Below are 22,925 nucleotides of genomic sequence, written 5' to 3'. Positions count from 1 at the left end.
CGTTCTTTGGCCAGAATGTGAATGGACTGAAACCTCCTGGGCTCTTTTCCACATTACTTCTCTTGTCCCTGGTTCACAGGGCCTCCAGCCCACCTTCCTGCCACCTGCCTCATTCCCTGGGGCTTGGTTCCCTGGTTGACAAGTGGTCCCGAAAGGAGGAAGTAGAGAGAGGCGCAGGGTGGCAGCCCTCCCTGAGGCAGTGTTGGCGGAAGTAGGCTGAGTGTCCCCCAGACCCTGCATCTGATGGGTCAACGAGGGAGTTCAGCCGAGGGCTGCTCGACTCTCTACCTCTGGTGCCCATTTGGATGGAAAGACAGACAGATGGGCAAGCAGCATAGACGCTGGCACGGGGTTGGCCGATTGTCCTTGTGTGTCTTTGGACAGACATGTCAGCCCCGAAGTCTCATCACGTCTGGTCCTGTCCTACTGCCCCTCTGCTAAAACCTGCCTGTTGTAAAGCAGCAGAGCGGAGGTTGGAGCCCCGGTCCCCAGCTCTGCCAGCCCCAAGGCTGCGCCGAGCTTCACATTCCATCCAGCAGAGCCTGCTGTGAGGCTCCTGCCAGTAATGGGGTGGGGGAGGCCTGGTGGGCTGCCCAGGGACCTGAGGTGAGGCCCAGCCCCTGCTTCCACCCTCAGAGTCCCCACCCCAGGAGGGGAGGAGAGGAAGCACAGCGAGGGCTTCGGCTCAGTGCTTTGGAATGAGGTCTTGGGGAAAAGGAGGTGACACAGGCTTTGAGGGGTGCCAGGACAGACTCTTGGGATCAGACTTGTGGGGAGAACTCCTTGGTCCCACCAGGGTTGGCACAGGGAGTCTGGCTGGCTGTGGGGCTGGCTTGGGGTAGCTTGAGTGTTTTGGGAGACCTTGGCTCCTGGGCTCCTCCCTCCACTCTGCCTGAGGCTCATGTGTCTGTGTTACTCTCCAGAAAGAAGAGAAGGCCATGATTGCCAAGATGAACCGCCAGAGAACCAACTCCATTGGGCACAACCCGCCACACTGGGGGGCCGAGCGCCCTTTCTACAACCACCTGGGTGGCAACCAGGTGTCCAAGGAGATGAAGCGGATGGTGAGTGGCTGTGGCAGCCCCAGGCACAGGATCGTCCCAGGCATTAGAGGTGACCGGGCTCCCCTGAGTTGCCTGAAAGAATCTGGAGAGCCGCAGAAGGAAGCAGAAGTGGGGTCACTCCAACTTGGGACCAGGAGGTGGCTCACCTGACGCTGGCCCAGGTGCCCCCATGCATGCTTCCACCTTGTGGCTTGCTGAATTTGGCCTGGGAACGCAGTGGCAATGCCCATGCCTCCTCCCCTGGCAGAGCTTGCAGCGCATCTAGGAACAGGCTCTTCCAGCCAGACTTGGGGGCTGTGGAGCCTCTGGACACTGGTGAGGCTGGAGGGCAGCAGCTTACTGGACCCCTGTCCGGCACCTACCACATTTCCCAGGCCACTGAGTTAACCTCTTCTGGCTGTGTTACTCAGAAACCGTCCCAGGGGCTGTCTGGCAAATGCCTGGTGGTCCCCTTTTCCCCCGTTCCCACTGACTCCTGCCTTCCCTGGGGAGTGTACGGGCCACATAAGGTTGTCCCCTCCCTCAGGTGCCCTGCCTGCCTCAGGCACAGATGCCGCAGCTGTCCCTGTATTCTCCAGGCCAGGCTAATGCAGGATGTGCTGCTGGGCTTGTGCAGCAGTGATGGAAACATGCATTCAAGGGGTAGGAAGGAGAAAGGGGGTGACAGGAAGCCAGGCCGCAGCAGCAATGTGCCTCTCTTTTGAGAGCTTGGCCAGTGACTGGGCAAAGGCATCTGTTCCCAGCAGCAGTCACCCTCACTGGGGAGGGCTGAGGAGGGCCAGTGCTGGGAACAGGGTCTGTGGACCCAACCAGGTTTAGGTGGAGCGGAAGGGAGGAGAGATGGACTCTCTGGAAGTGCAGCAGATGAGAGCCAGTGACCTAAAGGAGGGGTCGGCCAGGCACCTGATCACTCCAGTCAGTGCTGCCAGAGAGCAGCAGCAGACACAGGTGACGACAGACAAGCTCCTTAACGGACACGGGGTAGGAGGTGCGGATGGGAGAGGCCGAGACTTCCCTTAGGGCTTGGAACTTGGACATCACAGAGCTGGTCATTGTCACCAGGGCTCCAGCCACCAGTCTCCCTTCCCAAGGTCCTCCACAGAGCAAGAACTGGTGGCCCTCACTGTCGTTGACCCAGTGCTTGCACAATCTCCTGACGATGGTGGCCCCCGCACCCAGGGTGGCTGAGAGGACAGCGGGCACGGGAAGGGGGTCCAGGGAGCTGGAGACTGGAGGGGGGAGGAGGGGAGGTGACAAGGGAAGAGGCGGAGAGAGAAGGTGCAGCCAGCGAGCAGGTGAGGGTCCTGGCGATGTCATGGGCCCTGTTCAGGGTCGCTGGGAAATACTTTCAGTGACATTTGGCATAAGCTGCATCTTACTCATTTCTGAGTGGGAACAGAGGCAGTTCGGGCTGTGGGCACTGCTTTGGCAGGTGTGTTCATCCTTGGCAGGCCGGGGAACCTTGAAAGGACCAGCAGTGAGGGCTGTACCTGGGAGGGGAGGTCTCCCCTGGGTGGTGATCGCTTCTCCCAGCAGGAAAAGGTGCAGAAAACCGGGTCCTGACAGCCGCCACAGCAGCCGGGGGTTGGGAGGAAGGGGCTCCGGACCTAGGGGACATGTGTCCCTTGCTGGGCTGGCATCCAGGCACAGCCTTGTGGCCCGCCCCACCCTGTCTGGGGGGCGTCTGGGCTGGGGATGGAGGTAGCTGGGTTGGTCAGCTTTCTGTCCCTGTGACCAGCGCCTGAGAAAATCAGCTCAGAGGGGCAAGGGTTTGTTTCTGCTCGAGGTTTCGGAGGTTTAGCTCCTGGGTCAGCTGCTGCACTGCTGCTGAGCCTGTGGGGGGCGGGGGAGGGAGGAGGAGGAGCCGCAGCCCTGCACATCCAGCCGTGGGCCAACTGCTGCGGAGCCTGGGGGAGCCGCCCGGCAGGGCTCCCTGTTCTCACACTCTCCCTCTCCCCTCCTCTCTTAGGGTTTCGAAGACCCCAAAGACAAGTGAGTACCACGCCCTTCTTTATTGGCGCCCTGCACTCCAGGGGTGGGGGGAGGACAGCTTTAACTCCAGCTCCCCACTCTGTGTCCCCACACCCGCTGAACACAGGCCAGAGCCTTAGCCAAGAGTGAAAGGACTAAGCGAGGTGACAGGTGGCCAGCGGCAGCCTCAGACAGGTTGGGGCACCCAGGACACCAGGGCCCCTTCCTGTACTGCCCGGCTCATCTCCACATATACACACACACACACACACGCACACTCTCATACTCCCTTAGGATGCAGACCTTGCACATTGGTCAGTAGGGCCAGTCATGCCCCACCGCCTTCCTCCTCCTCCTCTGCTGCCCCAGCCTCAGGGCTGCTAGACATTCCTCTCAAGGACCCAGTTCCACCCTGGGAGATCGGGCTTTTAAATCAAACACCTGAAGAGCACGAAGTCTGCTTCCCCAGAAGGCCGAAGCCCAGGCCCAGGGACCAGGTGGAGCCAGGCGTGGTGCTGGGAACCCTGCTTCCCATCTCGCCCTCCAGATGAGGGTGGCAAGGCTGGGGAGAGCAGAGGCTGAGCTGCAGGGGAAACAGTGAAATTTCCAGGAATCCTTCACTGCGTCTAACAATCTAATGAGTCACAATGCCAGAGAGGCCATCCAGCAGCCTGCCTGAGATATGGGCTGTTTTCTCCACATGTGTGGTTATTAAGAGCAGGGCTTGAACTGGGCATGTTGGTACACATCTATAATCCCAACACTCTAGGAGGCTGAGGCAGGAAGATCTCAAGTTTGAGCCCAGCCTGGATAGTTTAGTGACTTAGACACTGTCTCAAAATAAAAATTTAAAAAAGGTTGGAGGTAGCTAGTGTGAAGGCCCTGGACTCAACCCCTAGGATCACAAGGGGGGAAAAAAAGAGTGCAGGTTGGGGGCTTCTGGTCTGGTCCACTTGGCCCTGGTCCCTGCCTTCCCACCCTGGCCAGGTTTGACTTGGGTGGCTGCTAGGCCTCTCCCCCTAGTGTTCAGCGCACCTGAGTGAGTACCTCTGGCCCCCAGGAATGCCCAGGAGAGCGTGAACCCTGAGGATGAAGTGGATGAGTTCCTGGGCCGGGCCATTGATGCCAGGAGCATTGACAGGCTGCGCTCTGAGCACGTCCGCAAGTTCCTCCTGACCTTCAGGGAGCCTGACCTGGAGAAGAAGGTGCATGGGCCGTGGGCAGCAGGGCGGTGCCTCGGGTGGTCTCGGGTTCTCCACCCAAACTGCTGCGCCCCTGGGGATGGAGGCTGTAGGGAGACTTCCTTGGTGAGAAGGGATAAGTCTGCACCTCTCTGCCCCTTGGTTTCCTCGTGGAGAAAACAGGGCTGCTTAACATGCCCACCTGGGGACCAGAGTAAGGACTGAATGAGTTCTCTTTGTGCAGGATGTAAAAAGGCATCCACCACGCAGAGGGCATTCAATAACTGCTGATCGCTGTTTGCCATTGTTATTATTGCTGCTACCATTGCTGTTGGGGCACTGGCGCCTCCAGTGTTAGAGTTGGGAGGAGCAGCTAAGATCTGTGTCTCCGCTCTTTTTATATTTTTTTTTATATTTTAGGGTTTTTTTTTTTTGAAACCAAGTCTTGATATGCAGTTCAGGCTGGCCTTGAACTCACTTTGTAGCCTAGGTTGGCCTCAAACTGTCGGCGATCCTCCTGCCTCAGCCTCCCCAATGCAGGGATTGCAGGTGTGCACCACTATGCCTGGCTTCTCCCCTCTTTTTAAAGTTTCAGTGAATGGGAAACTTAAGCTCAGTGATGTTGGGAGATTTGCGCAGGGCCACCCAGTGAAGTGGTGACAGAGCTAGACGCTGGTCCTGGCAGTGCCCTTTGTACCACGTCACAGGGTCTGCAGTGCACAGGTCGGGTGGCTCGGGTGCAGCTCATCAGCATCAAGCATGGCGCACCTGGTTAGCAGAGCAGGGCTGTGAAGGGGAAGGAGGAGGACTTGACCTCGTGCTGCCGCGCTGGGCGGCTGTTTGGGCACCGACCTCCATGAGTGAGGCCGCTTGGTGGTGTGGGAGGAGCGGGCTGGCAGTGAGGTGCTGGAGGTGACCCTGCCTGAACCCCAGGCTGCTCATCTCAGAAGCAGGCGTCCTTGTGAATTACTTGGCCGGTAGCTTGGCCTGCATGGTTTCTGGTTTGACACACGTCCAAGTCCCAGTGTCCCACCAGGAGTTGGACTGGTGTCTTGGCATCTGAGGCCTGCTCTGGTTCTGGGGCCCTCCCTGTGCTGAGTGGGCTGCCCGCGGGCTGAGATTCACTCTGCTGGAGCAGACTGCCCGGCCCCGGCCCTCACCGCGGGCGTCTCCTCTCAGTACTCCAAGCAGGTGGACGACCGCTTTGGTGCCTATGTGGCGTGCGCCTCGCTCGTCTTCCTCTTCATCTGCTCCGTCCAGATCACCATCGTGCCCCAGTAAGTATCCCCATCCCTCCTGGGCTCTTGCAGGATGGGGATGGTCATTTAGGGGAGTAGAAAAGGGTGTCTGGGCTGAAGCTGCTCAGGCAGGGAGAGAGGGTTCCTCAGGTGTCCTCCATGGGACTAGCAAGCCAGAGCTCTGGGGAGGTGAATGGTTGTGCCCAGGTGGAAGATGTCCCACTGGGGGCCGCTCAGCCACAAGAGAAACCCTGCCCACCACCGTATCTCACCCCTCTGACCCATACCTCGCTGCCCGACGGGATCACGCCAGGGTTCTGTTGGCCGGCTTCTGTGTGCCCTTGTCCCCCCACCCCCATCCATACATCTTCAAAAGATAAAGGTTTTCACTACTATGGGTGTCAGAGAACAGGTTTCAGTTTCTGAAGATTTTTCACAAAGAAGCATGGCTGAACTCTACTGAAAACTGGCTCTGCCACGGCGGAGGCCACTTCAAAGTGGGCAGGGGGCTTCTGGAAGTAGAGTTAGTTAAATAGTCATTCATGTTGGAGTCACCTGGGAGAGAGACATAGTCGAACTGTGTATGCATAGCATGTATATGTGTGTGCATGCACATGTGTGTATGTATGCAGATATAGGTGTGTGTATATGTATGTAAATGTTTTTACTTTTTATTAGGAAATCATTCAAACATACAGAAAAGTAATATATTCAATATCCACTCCATAGATATAACAGTAATCTTTTGCTTGTTTGTTTTGTTTTTTTTTTGAGACAGGGTCTCGCTATGCAGTTCAGGCTGGCCTTGAACTCACTTTGTAGCCCAGGCTGGCCTTGAACTCACTTTGTAGCCCAGGCTGGCCCCGAACTTACAATGATCCGATCCTCCTACCTCAGCCTCCCGAGTGCTGGGGTTATAGGTGTGAGCTACCACTCCCGGCCAGTAATCTTTTGCAATATTTGTTTTATCTTTTTTTATTTGTTAGGGAAAATTTAAGGACATTTTGTCCTTAAAAACCTCAGTAGACTTTTCCCTTCTTCACCACAGTATACACCAAATAAAATTCATATAAAAAAAAATTCATACCATTTTTCTGTTATCATTTAACACCCAGTCCATGTTCAAACTTCCAGAAGTGTACCACAAAATGTCTTCTAATCTTGGCTTATTCAGAGCCGGGATCTACCCAGAGTCCTCTGGTTGCATGTGCTTAATCTAAAGAGCGCTCACATCCAACACCTTCTGTTTTTTCATTTTGAGATAATTGTAGACTTACTGAGAAGTTTCGGAAGTAGTAAGAGTTTCTGTGTATCTCTTGCTCAGTTCCCTCGAGGGCTCATAACTTCCCCAGCTGCAGGATAGTGACCAAATCCTGGAAACACCCCAAAATGATGCTGCTCACTAAGCCTTAGACGGTATTCTAATTTCCCTGCTGGTGCTTCCCTGCTAATGTCCCTTGTCATTACAGGAACCACACTGTCTGAAGTCCCACACTGCATTTAGTTGTGGTGTCTCCTTGTCCCTTTCAGACACTGACAGTCCCTCAGGGTTTGGGTGTCTTTTGTGGCTGTGGCACTTTTGATGAGCCCTGGCCAGTTAACTCACAGTGTTTCAGTTTGGGTGAGTCTGATGTTCTGATCAGACTGGGTCATGCACTTTGTTACCAGGGAGTACACGATGCCAGTCTACCTCACTTCCTAATGCCTTTTATGTACGACACTTATTGTTGAAAAGATACCCCTCGGATTCATGGCTGCTGTGACTGTCAGGCCCACAGGTGACAACTAGACTGGCTGCACTGGGTTGCACGAGGCTGTGCAGAGCTGGTGGATCCTAACTGACACATTTTTCTATATTGAAAGGGTATCTCAGTCTCGGAGGTCACCAAGCAACCCGGCTTTGTCCTTTGCAGCAGATGGTCCCTTAGTGTGGGATGTAATCCTGCCTCTGTGCTGTGTCTTCTCTGCAGCATTGCTGGGGCTGGGCCATCCCTGCTCCCGGCAGTGTCTGCGGTGGCTCCACGCTCCCCTCGCCACTATTCCACACGGCTGCAGCGTGGACAGAGGTCGTCCTCTAGCTGTCCCTCTCTGGGAAAGCTTTAAAAGCCGCTTTGAAGAGGATTCCTTTCTCTTGTTCATTTGTTGAAGGCGGCTGAGTGCTGGCCTCTGGGAGCTGGAACAAAGGCGCTGTCTGAGTCCTCCCAGGGTGTCCTGTCCTGCCCCAGGCCTCAGCTGCCTGGAAGCCACCAGCACCACAGTTGGCCTGGCAACTCCAGGCCATTCCTCTCCCTTGGAGGCCAGGGGCGGCCGGTGGGGGTGCTGCCCCTGAGCCAGCCCCCCGCCCCAGGAGGGCAAAGGGAAGTTCCAGAGGGAAAGTCACCTGCGGCTCCTTTGTCTGAGGGTTCTGCTACCATGCCCTGTGATCTGCCTCCAAAGGAGGCGCAGGGCAGACTGCACTTTTCTTACTGAACTGGCTGGGAGGGGAGCAAGAACCGGGTAGGATGTGCTATGGGGCTTGGTGGTGCTATGGGGCTTGGCCATGCGTGGGGCTTGGTGGTGCAGGGGGACAGAGGTCAGGGGCTCTTTCTCAAATGTGCACATCACCCTGCTTCTCAGAGTAGCCAGCTGGGCTGCTGACGTGCATTGCTGCCCATGACGCCCTTTATCAGATCCGTTTTCAGTCCATGAGGTTATTTATTGAGCCATGGGTAACAACATGGGTGGAATAACCAGGTGGTTTTAAAATGAGCCCTTCCAGGCTAAATGAAGCCTTCCTGTGAGAACGAGAATTAGGCAAAATATTGGTCAGGGGTCACTTGCTTCTCCATCCAGCTTCTGTGGCCTGCAGTCCCCCTCGGAGGTGACAGGGTAGGAAGGGCAGGAGCAGACTGGTGCTGTGCAGGGCATGGTGGACCCTCGAGGGCCTTCCCAGGGAGAGAGAAGAAGACTGTGCAGTGGGCATGGGAAATGGAGCAACTTCAGGTTCCCTCCCAGGGCTGTCCATGTCCTGTGCCCCCAAGCCGGGAGGACAGGCCTGGGGACCTGCGGCTTCCCCTCCCCTCTCTCCCCACAGCTCTGTGTTCATGCTGAGCTTCTACGTGACCTGCTTCCTGCTGCTGGCCTTGGTGGTGTTTGTGTCCGTGATCTACTCCTGTGTGAAGGTGAGTCCAGCTGCCCCGGGCCCGAGCAGCACGCTAGGCACCATGCCGGGCCACCGCTCTGGACTGGTGATGGCAGAGAGCCGGACAGGAGACCAACGCCTGGTGTTGGCAGCCTCATTTGGCCCTGGGAATCTTTGCAAGAAGCCGCTGTCTCGTTGCTTTTGTACAAGCCCTCGGTGTCAGGTGGGACGCACAGAGCCTGGCACAAGGAGTGGCCAGTGAGCATTTGATGAAGGAGAAGGAAGGAGTGTGGGAGAGACCTTCACTCCCCAGGTGCCCTGGAATTTGTCCAGCAGGGGCTCCCGAGACCAGCAACAGGGGCGTCATACAGATGAGCAGTGCAGCCCCAGAGGCTCGGAGCTGAGGACGTGCCCCATGGCTGGCTTAGGTGGACTGCACGGTGCAGGGAGGAGCTTGGCTCCTTTCTAGGTCTTCTCCCTCACCATATCTTGGGCTTGCTGTGTCCCGTCTGGGCTGTGTCCCTGCCTGGGACTTGAACTGAGGTCTCCTGTAGAAATCACTTGGGCCCGTTGGCCCCGCTTGCCTAGGCTTTCTCTTCTTCCTTCGCCAGGGAACCGCTGAGGGTTCCCTAGCAGAGTCAGTGTGGCTCTGGAAGGCTCTCTGCCCCCACAGGAGAAACTTGCTCTCCAGCATGCGCCTCACCTCCCTTTCCTGCCAGCACTTGGGCCCTCCTGTGGTATTGGGGGTCAGGCCCACATCGCCCCCTAAATACTCTGCACCGCTCTCTCCTGCTGGAGGAACTGGATCTTTGTTATCTCCAGAGTCCTTTTTCTCTGTCCACTCTGCCAACAGGGCTTTTCATTAGTCACCTCATGGTCAAGGTCTTGGGGGACAGGTCTCAGAACGGGAGGGGTCCCAGGAACCATTAGATGCCTATCCTGCACCTTAGGGCTGCATGCTGACTCCCTGCCGCGCTTCCTGCACGCCCTTCTCGGGCCGCAGGCTCTCTCCTGCTGTGTGCTCCGTTACTTCCGGCCTCTGGTCTGGCTGTCGTTGAGCTCCCAGCCCACAGCCTCTATCCCTAGCAGACAGTTCTGCTGTCTTCATCCTGTGGCTTTGAAAGGATGCCAGATAGTCACATTAGCCAAAGTGAAAGCAACCAAGTATCCATCCACAGATGAATAGATGGATAACATGGGATATGTTTCTCCATAGAAAACTCATCCCCAAAAAGGAATATCATGCTGCCACACACTGTAGCATGGGTGGGCTTGAAAACCCTGCATTGAATGAAAGAACTCAAGGTCACATATTGTCTGATTCTACTAATAGGGAATATCAGGAACAGGCAAACTCAGAGACGGAAGGCAGGTTAGAGGTGACCATCGGCCGGCAGAAGGGCGAATGGGAGGTGTGGCTTCATGGGTAGTTTCTGCTTCCAGTAATGGCAGCAACGATGGTTGCATAGTGTTGTAAATGTAACTGATGCCACTGAGTGGCACACTTAAAAAAATAAAGTGGCCAGGTGTGATGGCGCATACCTGTAATCCTAGAGCTCAAGAGGCAAAGGCAAGAGGATCGCTGTGAGTTCGAGGCCAGCCTGGGCTACAAAGTGAGTTCAGAGGCCAGCCTGAACTGTACAGTAAGACCCTGTCTCAAAAAGACAGAAAAAAGTTAAAATGGCAAATCTTATGATGTATATATTTTACCACGTTAAAAAGTCACAATAACCTTTTAAGAAGCAACTACAGCTGAAAGGACTTCTTGTAAACTTTTTTGTTTAATCCTAAAAAGAAACTTTTTAAAGTAAGTTACAAACTGAGGCAAAATATTTGTTTTATTTTTTTGTTTCAGGTACTTAAATGGCCTGTTTAAATCAGAATCAAACTCTTATATAGGCCAACTTTTTTTTTTCAGTACTGAGGATTGGACACAGGGCCTTCATACTGATCTACACCTTCACCCTCGTTTATTTATTTATTTATTTATTTATTTTTGAGCAGGGTCTCTCTAAGTCCCTAAATTGCCCAGGCTGGGTTCAAACTTGTGATCCTGCTGCCTCAGCCTCCCACAGTGCTAGGAGTACAGGCCTGCACCACCATACAAGCTATAGTTCACCAATTAAAACCAGAACCTGAATGTCCTCTTTCCTGTTGGTGGCTTTGGTAAGGTAGAGCTGCCCCAGTCCCTTTCCATGAGAGGTCCCTGATTTGCAGGCATCCCTGGTGGTTGTCAGGGAGGAGGGGGCTGGTTCCCTGTCCGGCACCAGCCACTTTGAGGTCATACTTGGGTCTAGTAAATTCTTTTTCCCACTGCTCAAAAGTACTTACAGAAGTCAGCCCTGCTTTCTATTGCACTGTTCAGTGTCCCTGTTGTGTTACCACTGTCCAATTCAGTAAGCCTTGATTCCTTTATCAGGCCCAGTGACCTGAGTGCTCTAAGGAGGACTTAGGTGGATCTCCTGCCCTGTCCACGCAACCCTGTCCCCCACACACCCTGCAGCTGGGACTCCCCTGCTTGTAGACTTCAGGGAAGAATGTGTTTAGAAAAAAGTGCTCTGTGGAACCTGCTGCCCAGGCTGGCAGTTGCCATGTCAGATAGATGCCAGCCCTACCCACAGGTCCTGGCTGCCTCCTTCCTGCCCAGCCTCTGATTAGCCACTGTCTGGAAAGCAGCACCCGACAGGAAGTGGTTTGTAATATGAAGCCCGTTTCTGTGTAATCATTCTTCTTCTTTCATGTTGTGGGTTAAACTTTTTGCACATTAAGATGTGAGTAGGGGGAGTCCGCCTCGGGCAAAACAAAGCAGGATATTAATTAACCTGGCTTTTTCCTGGGTGCAGGCCTGGCCTGTCACTGAGCTCCATCCCACACTGACTGCAGGTCGGTGGATGAAGGCTTGCTGTGTCACCTCATCAGGTGCTGACACAAGGCTGATGAACGGCAGTTTTGATAGTTACCCTACACCAGAACTCTGGAATTTTCCATTTTATTTCCCCACTTGCTGAGAAGTCATGGCGTCCCAGTGAGGTAGGAAGATTCCTCAGCTACTCCAGTACGGGCTCTGCTCTTCCAAAGCCAGATGGTTGTCAGGCAGTCTCTTTCTCTGTTTCCTTTGCTTCTCCCCTTACAACAGCAGCTGGGGCTCATTTCCTTAGTTGGGCTTACTTCCCGCAAAATCTTAACCTTTTTGCAGATGCGTGAACACGGTGTGAACTTCCCTGTGTCAGAGCAGTTCCCTGTTCTCTCTTCAGGGTTTCCCCTTTTCCTTTCCAAGTGCTCTGAAGCCCTCATCTTCCTGACCTAGCTCCTTGCGGTTCAAACGCATGCCTAGGTTTCTTGGGGAGGCTCATTCATTGCCTCGGTCTTTGTCTTGTCCCCACGTCTGGTCTCACCTCTCGGAGCATCCGCTACCTTCGGAGCCCTGCTGTCCCCAGGCTGCGGTGACCTCAGGTTGTCCCCCTGGGCCTTCCTGCTGCTGGTGCTGTCTTAGAGGCGAGGGCGATCTGCACCAGCTCCTGCCCATGCTTGGTGCCTGCGCTGCCCGGGCCCCACAGCCACTTTTCTTGGAGAAAACCGTGTTAAATCCTCCTCACCATCACATGTGGTCTGCAGATTCAGGGACTCTCAGAATGGAAGGAGCTCAACCACCCACCTGAATCCCTTATTTAATTAATTAATTTATTTTTTGTCTTTTTTGGGACAGGGTTTCACTATGCAGTGCCCGCTGGCCTTGAACTCACTTTGTAGCTGAGGTGGCCTCGAACTCCCAGTGATCCTCCTGCCTCAGCCTCCCGAGCTGAATCCCTTATTTTAACCCTCCAGAGGGTGAGCCTGCCTGTGCTTGGCAACCATGCCCACATCTCTGGAGTGCAGCCCCTTCCCTTCTTGGCCAGCTCCAGCTGCTCCCTCAGCCTCCCTCCCTGCCCATCACCCTGGGGAGTGACCAGCCCATCCTGGCCCATGGGCAGAAGAGAGCGGCCTTCTTCCCCTCACTGACCCGGGCCTCCGGGTCTCCCTGTGGCTCCTCGGTGCCTGTTACACAGCGCAGCCTCCTCAGCAGCAATGGAGGCTCCTGTGAGCACTGGGACAGCAGCCTGTGTGTTTAAACCCCTTGTCTGCCGGGCTCCCTTCTGGTCCCTCTTGTCTGTCCCACTGACTTCTTGGACCTGACTGTGCGGCTGGGACCTGTGACCAGAGCCTCCTCTAGGCCTTGTCTGCTCTGTGTAATCACCAGACATGCCTCTTACTTTCTCCCCGCGTCTGAATGTAGCCAGGTCCACTTTGCTGACCCTTTGCTTCCTTTCCTTAATATGTCCGTTGACTTCTCAAAGGCTAGGTAAGAACAGTGCTCCACAGCCCTTCTGCCTGCCTCATTTGGCTTCTGAGGTTTTCCTGTCTTTCTCTTTTTTTCCCCTGAAGTAAGATCTTCTGCATTTGTTAACTTCTTGTCAAAGAAGCTGTTTTCTTAAATTTTTTGCCGTCTGATTTCATCACCTTCTTTCATCCCAGCAGTCCCCTGGCCCTGCCTCACAGCCAGCCCAGAGAGACCACCTTGTTGCCTGGAGACACACAGAGGAGCCAGGATCCCATCACGGTCATTAATTATGTCCTCACTCCCACGTATGAAGGTAGATGGATTTGAACTAATCAGATCAGGAATATACTGCTTCTGAACTTTAAAAAAAAATTGGTTCTTTTTCCAAGCTCTGACTGTGAGCAGACATTAAGTGACTACTTTGCAGACACCATGAGGCTGCGGAAACAGTGCAGTCTAGGATCTGCCCGCAGCTGTGGGGAGCCCTGTAAAGAGACTGCCCCAGTAACGAGTTTTCAAATCCAGACGGGGATTAGCAGGGTTGGGATCTGGGCACACAGCTGCACTTTGTGATTACAGGAGATGAGAACCCTGTACACCAGCTCCAGGGTAGGATTTCCAATCTCCTCTGGGCTTCGGTTCTTGGGCTCTGTCTTACTTACCTTTCTCTTGTTGCTGAGACAAAGTACATGATGCCAAGAATTAAGGAAGGAAAGGTTTACTTACCTCACAGTTTGTGGAGGTTTCAGTCCATAATCAGCTGGCTCCAAGGCAGGGTGGCGTGGCTGAAGGGCAGCTATTTAGGGCAATGGAAGACAGCAAAAGCAATAAGCACCAAAAGGGAGAGGAGAGGACAAGTCTCTTTCCCTCCCTAGGCTAGAGCAAAGGTGGACGGGTGCTGGGGGAATGGAATCAAACACCAAAGTTTGGAAACCCTCTGCTATGCCACCTTATTTCACAGTGAGATCCTTAACTCATGCCCAAGGACTTTCTCCATCAGGGGAACACAAGATTCCCTGAATGAGAAACAGGACTTTCATTTTTATTGGCAGCATAGCTTTTTAAAATAAAATATTAGGACCAGGCGCATGGGGGGCCCTGAGTTTAGTCACCAGCACCATGGGAAAAATAAACAAATATTAACGGACTTTTCTATTGCATTTAGCAGTTTATGAAGCACCCATTTCATTGGGTCTTCCATAGCCACTCAAGGAGACAGGGATTCCCTATTTACTGACAAGGGAGCTGAAACTAAGAAGTTAACCATGTCCCCAAGGTCACACAGCAAGTAAGAGGCTGAGCAGGGTTTTTTAAAAATTAAAAACTACATTGAGATGTAATTCACACACTATAAAACTCATCTTTAGAAAGGTGGATGAACTTTTAATTCACTAGTTTTTAGCACATTCACAGAGTTGTATAACTATTGCCACTGTCTCATTCCAGAGCCTTGTCCCCAAAAAGAAACCTTGTGTTCACTAGTAGTCACTGACAACCACTAATCTGCTTTCTCTCTATGAACCGCATGTTCTGGATGTCCCATCTAAGTGGAAGCACACAATGTGTGGCCATTTGAGGCTGGCTGCTTTTACTTTGCCTACTAGATTCAAGGTTTGTCCACGCTGTGACATGTAGCAGCACTTTGTTCCTTTTTGTGATTCAGTGGTACCCCATTGTGTGACTGAGTCACATTTTGTTTATCCCTTTCTCAGCTGATGGTTTTTTGAGTAGTCGAATGTTCAGGTTATTATGGATAATGCTGCTGTGGACATGGGTACACAGGTTTCTGTACAAAGCCCTGTTTTCAGTTATTTTGGATATATTCCCAGAAGTGGAGTTGCAGGATCATATAAAAGTCTGTTTTATACAAAAATCCTGTTTTATATTTTGAGAAGCCATCATACTCTTCCACAGAAGCCACACTATTTTACATTCCCAACAGCAATACACAAGGGTTTCAATTTCTTCATCTCTTCATTACTTTTTCATGTTCTTGATGTTCCTATTTATTGCACAAAATTTTTAAAATTTTGAGGAAGTCCAATTCATTTTTTTTCATTTTTGCCAGTGTTTCTGATGACATCTTTAAAAAACCATCTTCTTGTAAGGTCTTATAGTTCTAAAACTTGCATCTAGTTCTGTGAGTTAATTTTGGTATATGGTGTGAGGTAGGGTCCCAACTCCATTTTTTGCAAGTAGATATCCATTGTCCTATTACCATTTGTTAAAAAGACTCTTCTTCTCTGTTGATTGTCTTGGCAGCCTTGTCAAATCAAGTGATCATACACTCCTCCAGGTCATATCCCCCACAACCCATTTCTGCTGAAGACTTGAGGGAGGCCTGTTAGGTCTAAGCTACGACACCCACTGCAGTCCCTTGGGGACAGCATGATGGTCCTGCTGGATGCTGTCGGGTAGTGGTGTTGCCTTGCAATCCAGGAACTTCTTGAGCTGGGAGCAAACATGGCAGTGCACAGCTAGACCCCTTCCCACAGGAGTGAGCAGCTGTGATCATGCAATGGTCCCTTGACCTACTTTGTCGTCTATGTGACCAACTGCAGAGGCTCAGCATCGGGAGGGTAGGCCTTGTGGTCTGGCACAGTTGGCATTGGCCTGTGGCAAGAAGAAGCTTTGTCTATTTCATCGACCATAAAAGTGACAGGTGCTCCTGCAGATGGGGAGCTTTCAGATTGGGGTGTGGCCTCCTCCCGGAGCACAGGCTCCCTGCCTCCTGCTCCTGTGCCTTCTCCATCCTCAGGGACACTGGGAAGCCTGCAGCAGACAGGACTTAGTGTAAAGGAGCAGGGGCGGAGAGGCCCACGTCCCTTACTTGCTTCTGTGTCCCTCCTCTTTGTTAGCCCACATTGCATGGGAGATGAGAAGGACCTCGGGTACAAGGCCAGCTGTGTCAGATCGGGTGGCAGCAGTGGGGCGTAGGAGGTGGATGTTGAATTAAAGCCGCTTGGGTCTTGGAGGGGACACGTGGTGTGTCTGGCAGAGAGCACAGAGAAGGGCCTGGCAAGGGAAATGGTAACGGCTGGAGCTGTGCTCAGTGCCCATTGTCCAGGCCCCCACCCTCCTGATGCTGCTGCCCTGCTCCTTTACAAACCCAGTCTCTACTTCTAAACACCCGGTCCTCTCTGTGTCCCTTCCTTCCAGGAAACCTCCCAGCCTCCCCAGAAAGCCAGGGCCCCTCGTGGCTCCTCAGCTGCCCGGCTGCCCTCCTTGATGGAACCCCAGGCCCAGGGCTCATACAGTGGGTGCATGGGCTTGTCCAGCCCCTTCCCTGCCCCTTGCCCAGGGCTCCCTCTCATGGCCGGCTGCTGTGAGGCGGGAGCCTTGCAGGCTGGGAGGGGTTTGGGCAGGCCCCGGGTACGACCCTGGGGACACTGTGGGTCCTCACTAAATGCTATCGCCTCTCCCCCAGCTCTTCCCCAGCCCACTGCAGACCCTCTCCAAGAAGATCGTGCGGTCCAAGATGAACAGCACACTGGTCGGGGTGTTCACCATCACCCTGGTGTTCTTGTCGTCTTTTGTCAACATGGTGGGTGACTCTGTGTGCTCCTGGCACCTCCCCAGTCCCATGGGATCGAAAGCAGGGAGCCCTGTGCCCCACGGTGTGGGCGAGGGGAGGGTCCCTGGAAACTCCTTGTCTCACCTCAGTGTATCTGATCTGACACAGAAGAGCTTGGAAGAGGACAGGGGTGTCCCCAAGGCAGGCTTACAGGGTCCTGCCCCAGGAGGGCATGCTGGACACAGCCCCTCCTGCCAGGGCGCTGGGCAAACTGTGCTGGGTGTGCAGCCTCTGCCAGTCTCTGGCTTCGTCCCATTCTGAGTGTGGCTGTCCCTGAAATGGGGACAGCCAGGCTCCCGCTGCCCAGCCAAGCCCCTGGGCTGATCTGGTCCCACTGCCCTCTTGCCCGCCCCAGTTCACCTGCAACGCCAAGGACCTGGTGGGCTGCCTGGCGGAGGAGCACAACATCAGCGCAAGCCAGGTCAACGCGTGCCACGTGGCAGAGTCGGCCTTCAACTACAGCCTGGGCGACGAGCAGGGCTTCTGCGGCAGCCTGTGGCCCAACTGCCATTTCCCCGAGGTACGGACTGGAGCGGCCCCTACCCTTCCCCTCTTCCCAGGCGCCCTTCTCAGTCTCAGCACCCACTTGCAGGATCCTTGTGCCAAGCACCCCTGGTGCTAACAAGGCTCTTACTCAGATAGCTCGTGCTCGCTGGGTGCCCGGCGCTGTTACTTGGCAGATCCTCATCACAGCCCTGTGACGGTACTGCTTTATCCATGCAGAGAGCAAGAGCCTGATGGATAGAGAGACAGATTAAGTAGCTTGCTTAAGGTCACACAGCTAGTGAGTTGCAGAGCCAGAGCTCTCATGCAAGGGGCCTGGCTCCAGAGTTCACGCTTCTCCCCCGAGCGCAAAATGTTTAGGGCCATCTGTCTCTTCACCTGCCTCAGGAGAGCCTGCCCAAACCCCAGCTATTAAGGTCTGCAGGCAGAAAGGGGAGCAAAGGGAACCCCGACCCAGGCCAGTACTACTACGAACTTGTTCCAAGTGTATAGCGCAGTCGCTTTCAGTGTGTTCACAGCGCTGCACAGACATCCCCTTTAGAGCACTTTCACCACCTCAAAAGAGAGATCCTGACCCGGCAGGCATCTGAGGAGAACCCTCGCTGGGTGGGTGGTGGGCCTCAGTGGCTGGGAGCGCACAGCAGGGCAGGGCTTCCCGCCAGCACCTGCTCCGATGGGGCGGTTCCCTCGCCCGAGCTCCCTGGGAGCTCATGTGAACCCTGTGAGGTGAAGGCTGTGTCCGCCCTGTTCTGGGAAGAAAGTGTCTGCCTTCTTCCGGGTCCCCCAGTGCAGTCTCAGAACACACACCACCTCCTTCTGCTCTGGAAGGAGCGACCATCTCCCCTGGTACACCTGGGGCGAGGGGAAGGAAGCCCTGTGGGGAGCAGGCTGGTGCCGCGTCCCCCAGACAGGTGCTGTCCTGTGCCTGGGCCCGGACTGGCCTCTGGCAGCTTGGGGAGCAGCCTCCATTTCCAGCCTCTGCCCCTCTCATGTCCGTCCCATGCTTCCTGAGGGCTGTTTGCTGTGGAGCAGAGCCTGCTTGGTCTCATCCTGGGCCCTGGGGTTGCGGGAGTGGATTCCCATGGCAGAAGCTGGGGCCTGGGAGAAGAGGCCAGTGGGGATGTTCCTGCTCTGCTTGGGGGAGGTGGTTGGGCCCAGCCTGTGGCCCGCCCCACCTGCTCAGTTTCAGCCCGCTGCCCTGCGCCCTGCGTGCTGTCCCTGGGGCTCAGCCAGCCTCTCAGACCTAGGTCCTTGGGAGACCCCAGCATGAACCTTGGCCTCCCCTCTGCCTGGGCCTGGGGTCTAAAGCAAGGCACTCTCCCTGCCCACAGGCCGGACCTCTGGGGCTGAATCTTCAGGGTGTACCCTCCTTGCCTTCCACTGCCCCAGGTCAGCCCTCCACAGTCCCTCACTTGACTGCTGAGGGCTGGGGAGGTCCAGCCTGGGGCCTTCCCACTTGCTAGCTCAAGGCAGAGGCTGTGCGGAAGTAGGCTGGAGCCAGCTCAGAAATCATGGCGCTAAATTTAGAAGAAAGAACAGAGTCAGAGGTGGGGACGCATCTAGAAGCAACATCAGGGGCCACCTTGAGAGGGACTCGGCTGGTCCAGCCCTCACTTACCTAAGAAGTACACTCGAAGCTCCCCAGGGTAGACGGCACAAGGCTTCAGTCTCATCCGAAGCCTTTGAGGGCCAACGTAATTCTTTAAAATTATTTATTTTTTATTAGTATGTTTGCCATACATAACGATCCCATTCATCATAGGGAATTTGTATCTGTATATATCTTAGTACATTTTCCCTGTTCCCCTCCCCTCCCTTCAGCCCTTCTTCCCCTCCCCATTTATAAAAGTTTTGTTTCCATTTTTTTCCTTCCATTCTTTCCCAGTTTTTCCGTTCTCGTTTGCCAGTGTAGTTTAAGCTGCAGGATGTTCAGATTTTCAAAGGTTGCCTTCCACCCCCGAGAAGAGGCTGGGTGGAAGCTCATAGCGAAACAATAACATTGCAGTAGTCGGGGATAGATCGTCATGGGAAGCCAGATAAGGACGGTTGTTCGTGGCACATCAGTTAGGACAGGTTTGTCACCAAAGCAGGTCAGCTCCGGTGTTACCACCACGTGGATTGCGAGCACACTCTCAGTTCTTAGAGCTGTGGGTTTCAGAATTGTAAATCGGGGTCATGAGAGGCGCCGTCTTATGAGATGGGTCCATGAGCCGGAGGGTCAGGGCCAGCGGGGCTGAGGAAATGGTCCAAGGCACGCAGCCTGTTGCAAGCAGTGATAGGCCCCTTTGGCCTGAGCCTTAGGCCCACTTCAAACAAGCCCCATCCCCGGTTCCTAACCAGGCTCTTTACAGAATTCACATTCCTGGACCCCTGCACCTGAGGTGGGCACAGGCGGAGGAGAGGCTGGGCGGGGCAGCTGGAAGGGCAGGGCGGGGCTGACAGCTGCCCTCTCCCCACAGTACTTCACCTACAGCGTGCTGCTCAGCCTGCTGGCCTGCTCCGTGTTCCTGCAGATCAGCTGCATCGGGAAGCTGGTGCTCATGCTTGCCATCGAGCTCATCTACGTGCTGGTCATTGAGGTGCCTGGAGTCACGCTCTTTGACAACGCCGACCTGCTGGTCACCGCCAACGCCATGTAGGTGGCTGTCTTAGTTACTTTTCTCTCATTCCTGAGACAAAATACACGACACCCAGAGTTAAAGAGGAAAGATTTATTTAGCTCACAATGTGTAGAGGTTTCAGTGCATAATTGGCTGGTTCCAAGGCAGGGTGGCATGGCAGAGAACAGTTTGTGGTGGTGGAGCACAGCAAAACAACAAGAGAAGAAGACAAGCCCCTTTCCACCTCTTTTATTGTATCCAGTCTACTGGGATTAGGGCGGTGCCGATCCCATCAGTGGACTGATCCAGTAATCACCCACCCTTAATCCTGGCACCCTTAATCCCAGCATGGTACCAGCAGTCAGTCACACCTAGATTCAGCCACCTCTGAAAAAACCCTATGATCAGTGGGGCTTTGGGGGGACATCTAGACACAAGCCATAACAGTGGCCTCTTCACCTGGTCGAGTGCGTGGCAGGAGACAGGAGACAGGAGAGTCTGGATCTTGGAAATGTCAAGATCTGACCCAGCCCTGGCTACCGGGCAGAGCGCCGCAGGATCTTGCTGCTTGGCTCCGCTCTCCCTGTTGCCCGGGTGGCCTCTCTGTCTCTGGTTCACTCCCCACCCGCTGCTGCCCTCAAGCCTCAGTGAGTTTTTCCTCACTTCTTGGGGCAGCCTGTGCTGGGCTGTTTTCCTCTAATTCCAGCTGCCTGTGTGCTGAAGCCCAGAGAGGTCGCATTTCACCAGAGTGGGTAGCAAGGGCTTGGGAGCAGGGCACCTTTGTGGCTTAGGGGCTGTGTCCTATCTGGACCCAGGCATTATCCCGTCCTCTTCAGAGCAACCAGCAGGCCCACCATATCCAGTTGGGCATTTGTGCACTCCTCAGGGCTCTTGGCTGTGAGGGCAGGGGTCAGATCCAGCTACCTGGCGTGCTGCGTGTGAGGGTTGTGCCCCTGGCTGTCTGGCCCCAGTCAGTCCTATTGGGTGACAGATGTCAGATTTCAGTTGTCAGTTTGAGTCTCAGCTTCAGGCATTTGGTTATTCTCGCGAACCAAAATAGTTTTTCCTAAAATGGGAATAATACCCAGAGTAGCCAAATGGATATCAGATGCCTTCTCTGTGGTATAGCCTGGAGAGCTTTTCACTGCCCCTATACACACACGTGCCCGAAGTGCAAAACCTGAACACACGCAGAGGTCCCCTGAGAAAAATGCACCTAGCTGCACCTTCTCCAGGAGGAAGAGCCCCTTGCACCTCTGCTTGTTTGCTCATCACGCACGTGGTCAGGGCCACTTTTCCAGGCCTGCAGTGCCGGCCCTGAGCTGGGCTGTGATGGGACACTGGGGCACAACTGATGACCCAGCCAGACCATGCCTTTCTGGTGAAAGGAGTGGAGCTGCAACGAAGGATCCAAGTCAGATTCAAGTGGGAACTTCCAGCAGGCATGCGCAGCTGTGGGCAGATGACAGGAAGACTCTGACACCTAGAAGGATCCCTGTGCTGCTGAGAACAGTGGGAGCTGCAGGCCTGGGAGGAGGAGGAGGAGGAGAAGGAGAAAGAGGAAGAGGAAGAAGAGGATGGGAGGCCTGGGCCTCTGGTTCCCATGGATCTAGGATCTGGGCCTCTTTCTCTTCCCTGCTCCTCTCTCAGCCTCTCCTCTCCTCTTCCGGGAATGCAGGTCCTTCTGTGTTGGAGCCTGCGGCGGCTCGAGAGCAGTGCTCTCCCGTAGATAAGTAGTGCAAGCCACATAGCAGATTTCACATTTTCAGGTAGCTGTATTAAAAAGGCAAAAGTGCAATTAACTTTAATAGCGCTATTATTTAGCCAGTCTATCTCCAATATTTAAACATGTGAACAATTATTTTAAATTACATTATTTAAAACAATAATTTAAAATTATTAACAAAATATTTTTACCTTTTTCCACACGACTCATAATCTGGTATATGTTTACACTCACAGCTTCTCTCAGTGTTCTTTAGGGGGCGCTGGCGATGGAACCCATGGTCTCAAGCGTGCTGAGCAAGTGCTTTGCCACAGAGCTGCACACCCAGCCCGCTGGCCACATCCAAGGCTCAGTAGCCAGGTGGACAGCAGCTGCCCCTTGGGACAGTGCAGGTGTAGGGCTCCCCGCTGCTGCCTCTGGCCTCCAGCACCGGGCTGACCTGGGTGGGCAGGCACAGGTGTCTGTCCAGGTGGGGTGGATGCAGGCAGGGTCCCGGGCAAGCTTTGGATGCTTTGTAGCTACGGAGGCCAGATGCAGGTTGGGCTGGGTTTTCCACAGCCTCTCTGCTGAATGCCCTGGGGTTCCGAGGGGTGCTGGGGGAGAGGAGCAGAAGGAGGGAGGATGACAGGGTGGGTGTTGGGGTGGTCTGGAATGGGGGCCGGCCAGGAGGCTGTTGTCCATGGGAGAGCCTCCTGAGCAGTGTCCCCCGACTTCCGTCCACAGAGACTTCAGCAACAATGGGACCTCCCAGTGGTAAGTGCCGCTCCTGCTCTGTAGCGCCCCTCCCTGCCCTTGGCACAGCGGGTGGAGGAAGCCGTTGTCCCATGGGCAAGGCCTGTGTTGGGGTGCGCAGGAGGGGGGTGGAGTGATCTTGTCAAGGGAGCAGGGCCCGCAGGGGTGGACACCCTTCTGCAGTGTTTTCCTCTCATCATCTCAAGGTGAGCCGTAGGCTCTGTGGCCAGCTCCGCAGGGCTAAGATCATTCCCCAGGCCTCCTCCTAAAGCCTCACCTTCAGCTTCTCCAGGAGCCCACAGGCGGCCCCTGACAGAGGAGTGTGTGCCTGCTATCCCTCAGCCTTGACTGTGGGTGTCCTGACCTTATTCCAGTCACAGATGAGGAAACTTAAGAACAGAGAGGAGCCAGGCATTGTGGTGCTTGCCTGTAATCCTAGCACCTGGAAGGCTGAAGCAGGAGGATCAAAAGTTCAAGCCTTGCCTGGGCAACTTAGTGAGATGCTGTCCCAAAATAAAAAGGCTGGAGATGTTGCTCACTGTGAAGGGCTGCAGAAAGGCTCCCAGGAAGAGGCAGAACTCAGCCGACATTCAGGGGGATGGGTGGCTGATGGGAGGAAGCAAAAGACAGAGTCCTGAGAGTGCTGTGCAAACCAGTGGCCTCAGGCCTGTCTGCCTCACACTTGCAGCCCTGAGCATGCGACCAAGGTGGCGCTGAAGGTGGTGACGCCCATCATCATCTCAGTCTTCGTGCTGGCCCTATACCTGCACGCCCAGCAGGTGGAGTCCACGGCCCGCCTTGACTTCCTCTGGAAACTGCAGGTGGGTGTCTGGGTGGAGCTGGCCTGGGCCTCAGCCCTGCACCTCAGGATGTCTTGCACAAGTTGCACCCTAGCT

At 54.5% G+C, this 22,925-nt stretch overlaps 1 protein-coding gene across 1 annotated transcript in view; it reads left to right on the top strand.

Annotated features, from left to right (window-relative positions):
- Positions 1 to 22,925, top strand: part of LOC102014808 (adenylate cyclase type 5) — a gene marked incomplete at its 5' end in the record, with an annotated part of 135,402 nt that overhangs the window by 103,550 nt on the left and 8,927 nt on the right. The window contains 10 exon segments of the mRNA XM_005386527.2: positions 924 to 1,064; positions 3,034 to 3,056; positions 4,096 to 4,240; positions 5,396 to 5,493; positions 8,528 to 8,615; positions 16,321 to 16,437; positions 16,823 to 16,987; positions 19,431 to 19,606; positions 22,021 to 22,050; positions 22,718 to 22,850. Of these exon segments, the coding sequence (XP_005386584.1) occupies positions 924 to 1,064; positions 3,034 to 3,056; positions 4,096 to 4,240; positions 5,396 to 5,493; positions 8,528 to 8,615; positions 16,321 to 16,437; positions 16,823 to 16,987; positions 19,431 to 19,606; positions 22,021 to 22,050; positions 22,718 to 22,850 (1,116 nt within the window).

This window comes from Chinchilla lanigera, unplaced genomic scaffold (assembly GCF_000276665.1).
Source record: "Chinchilla lanigera isolate Chin_1 unplaced genomic scaffold, ChiLan1.0 scaffold00026, whole genome shotgun sequence".
NCBI lineage: Eukaryota > Metazoa > Chordata > Mammalia > Rodentia > Chinchillidae > Chinchilla > Chinchilla lanigera.
The sequence above is the reverse complement of the archived record's forward strand: the minus strand, read 5'-3'. Positions and strand labels throughout refer to the sequence as shown.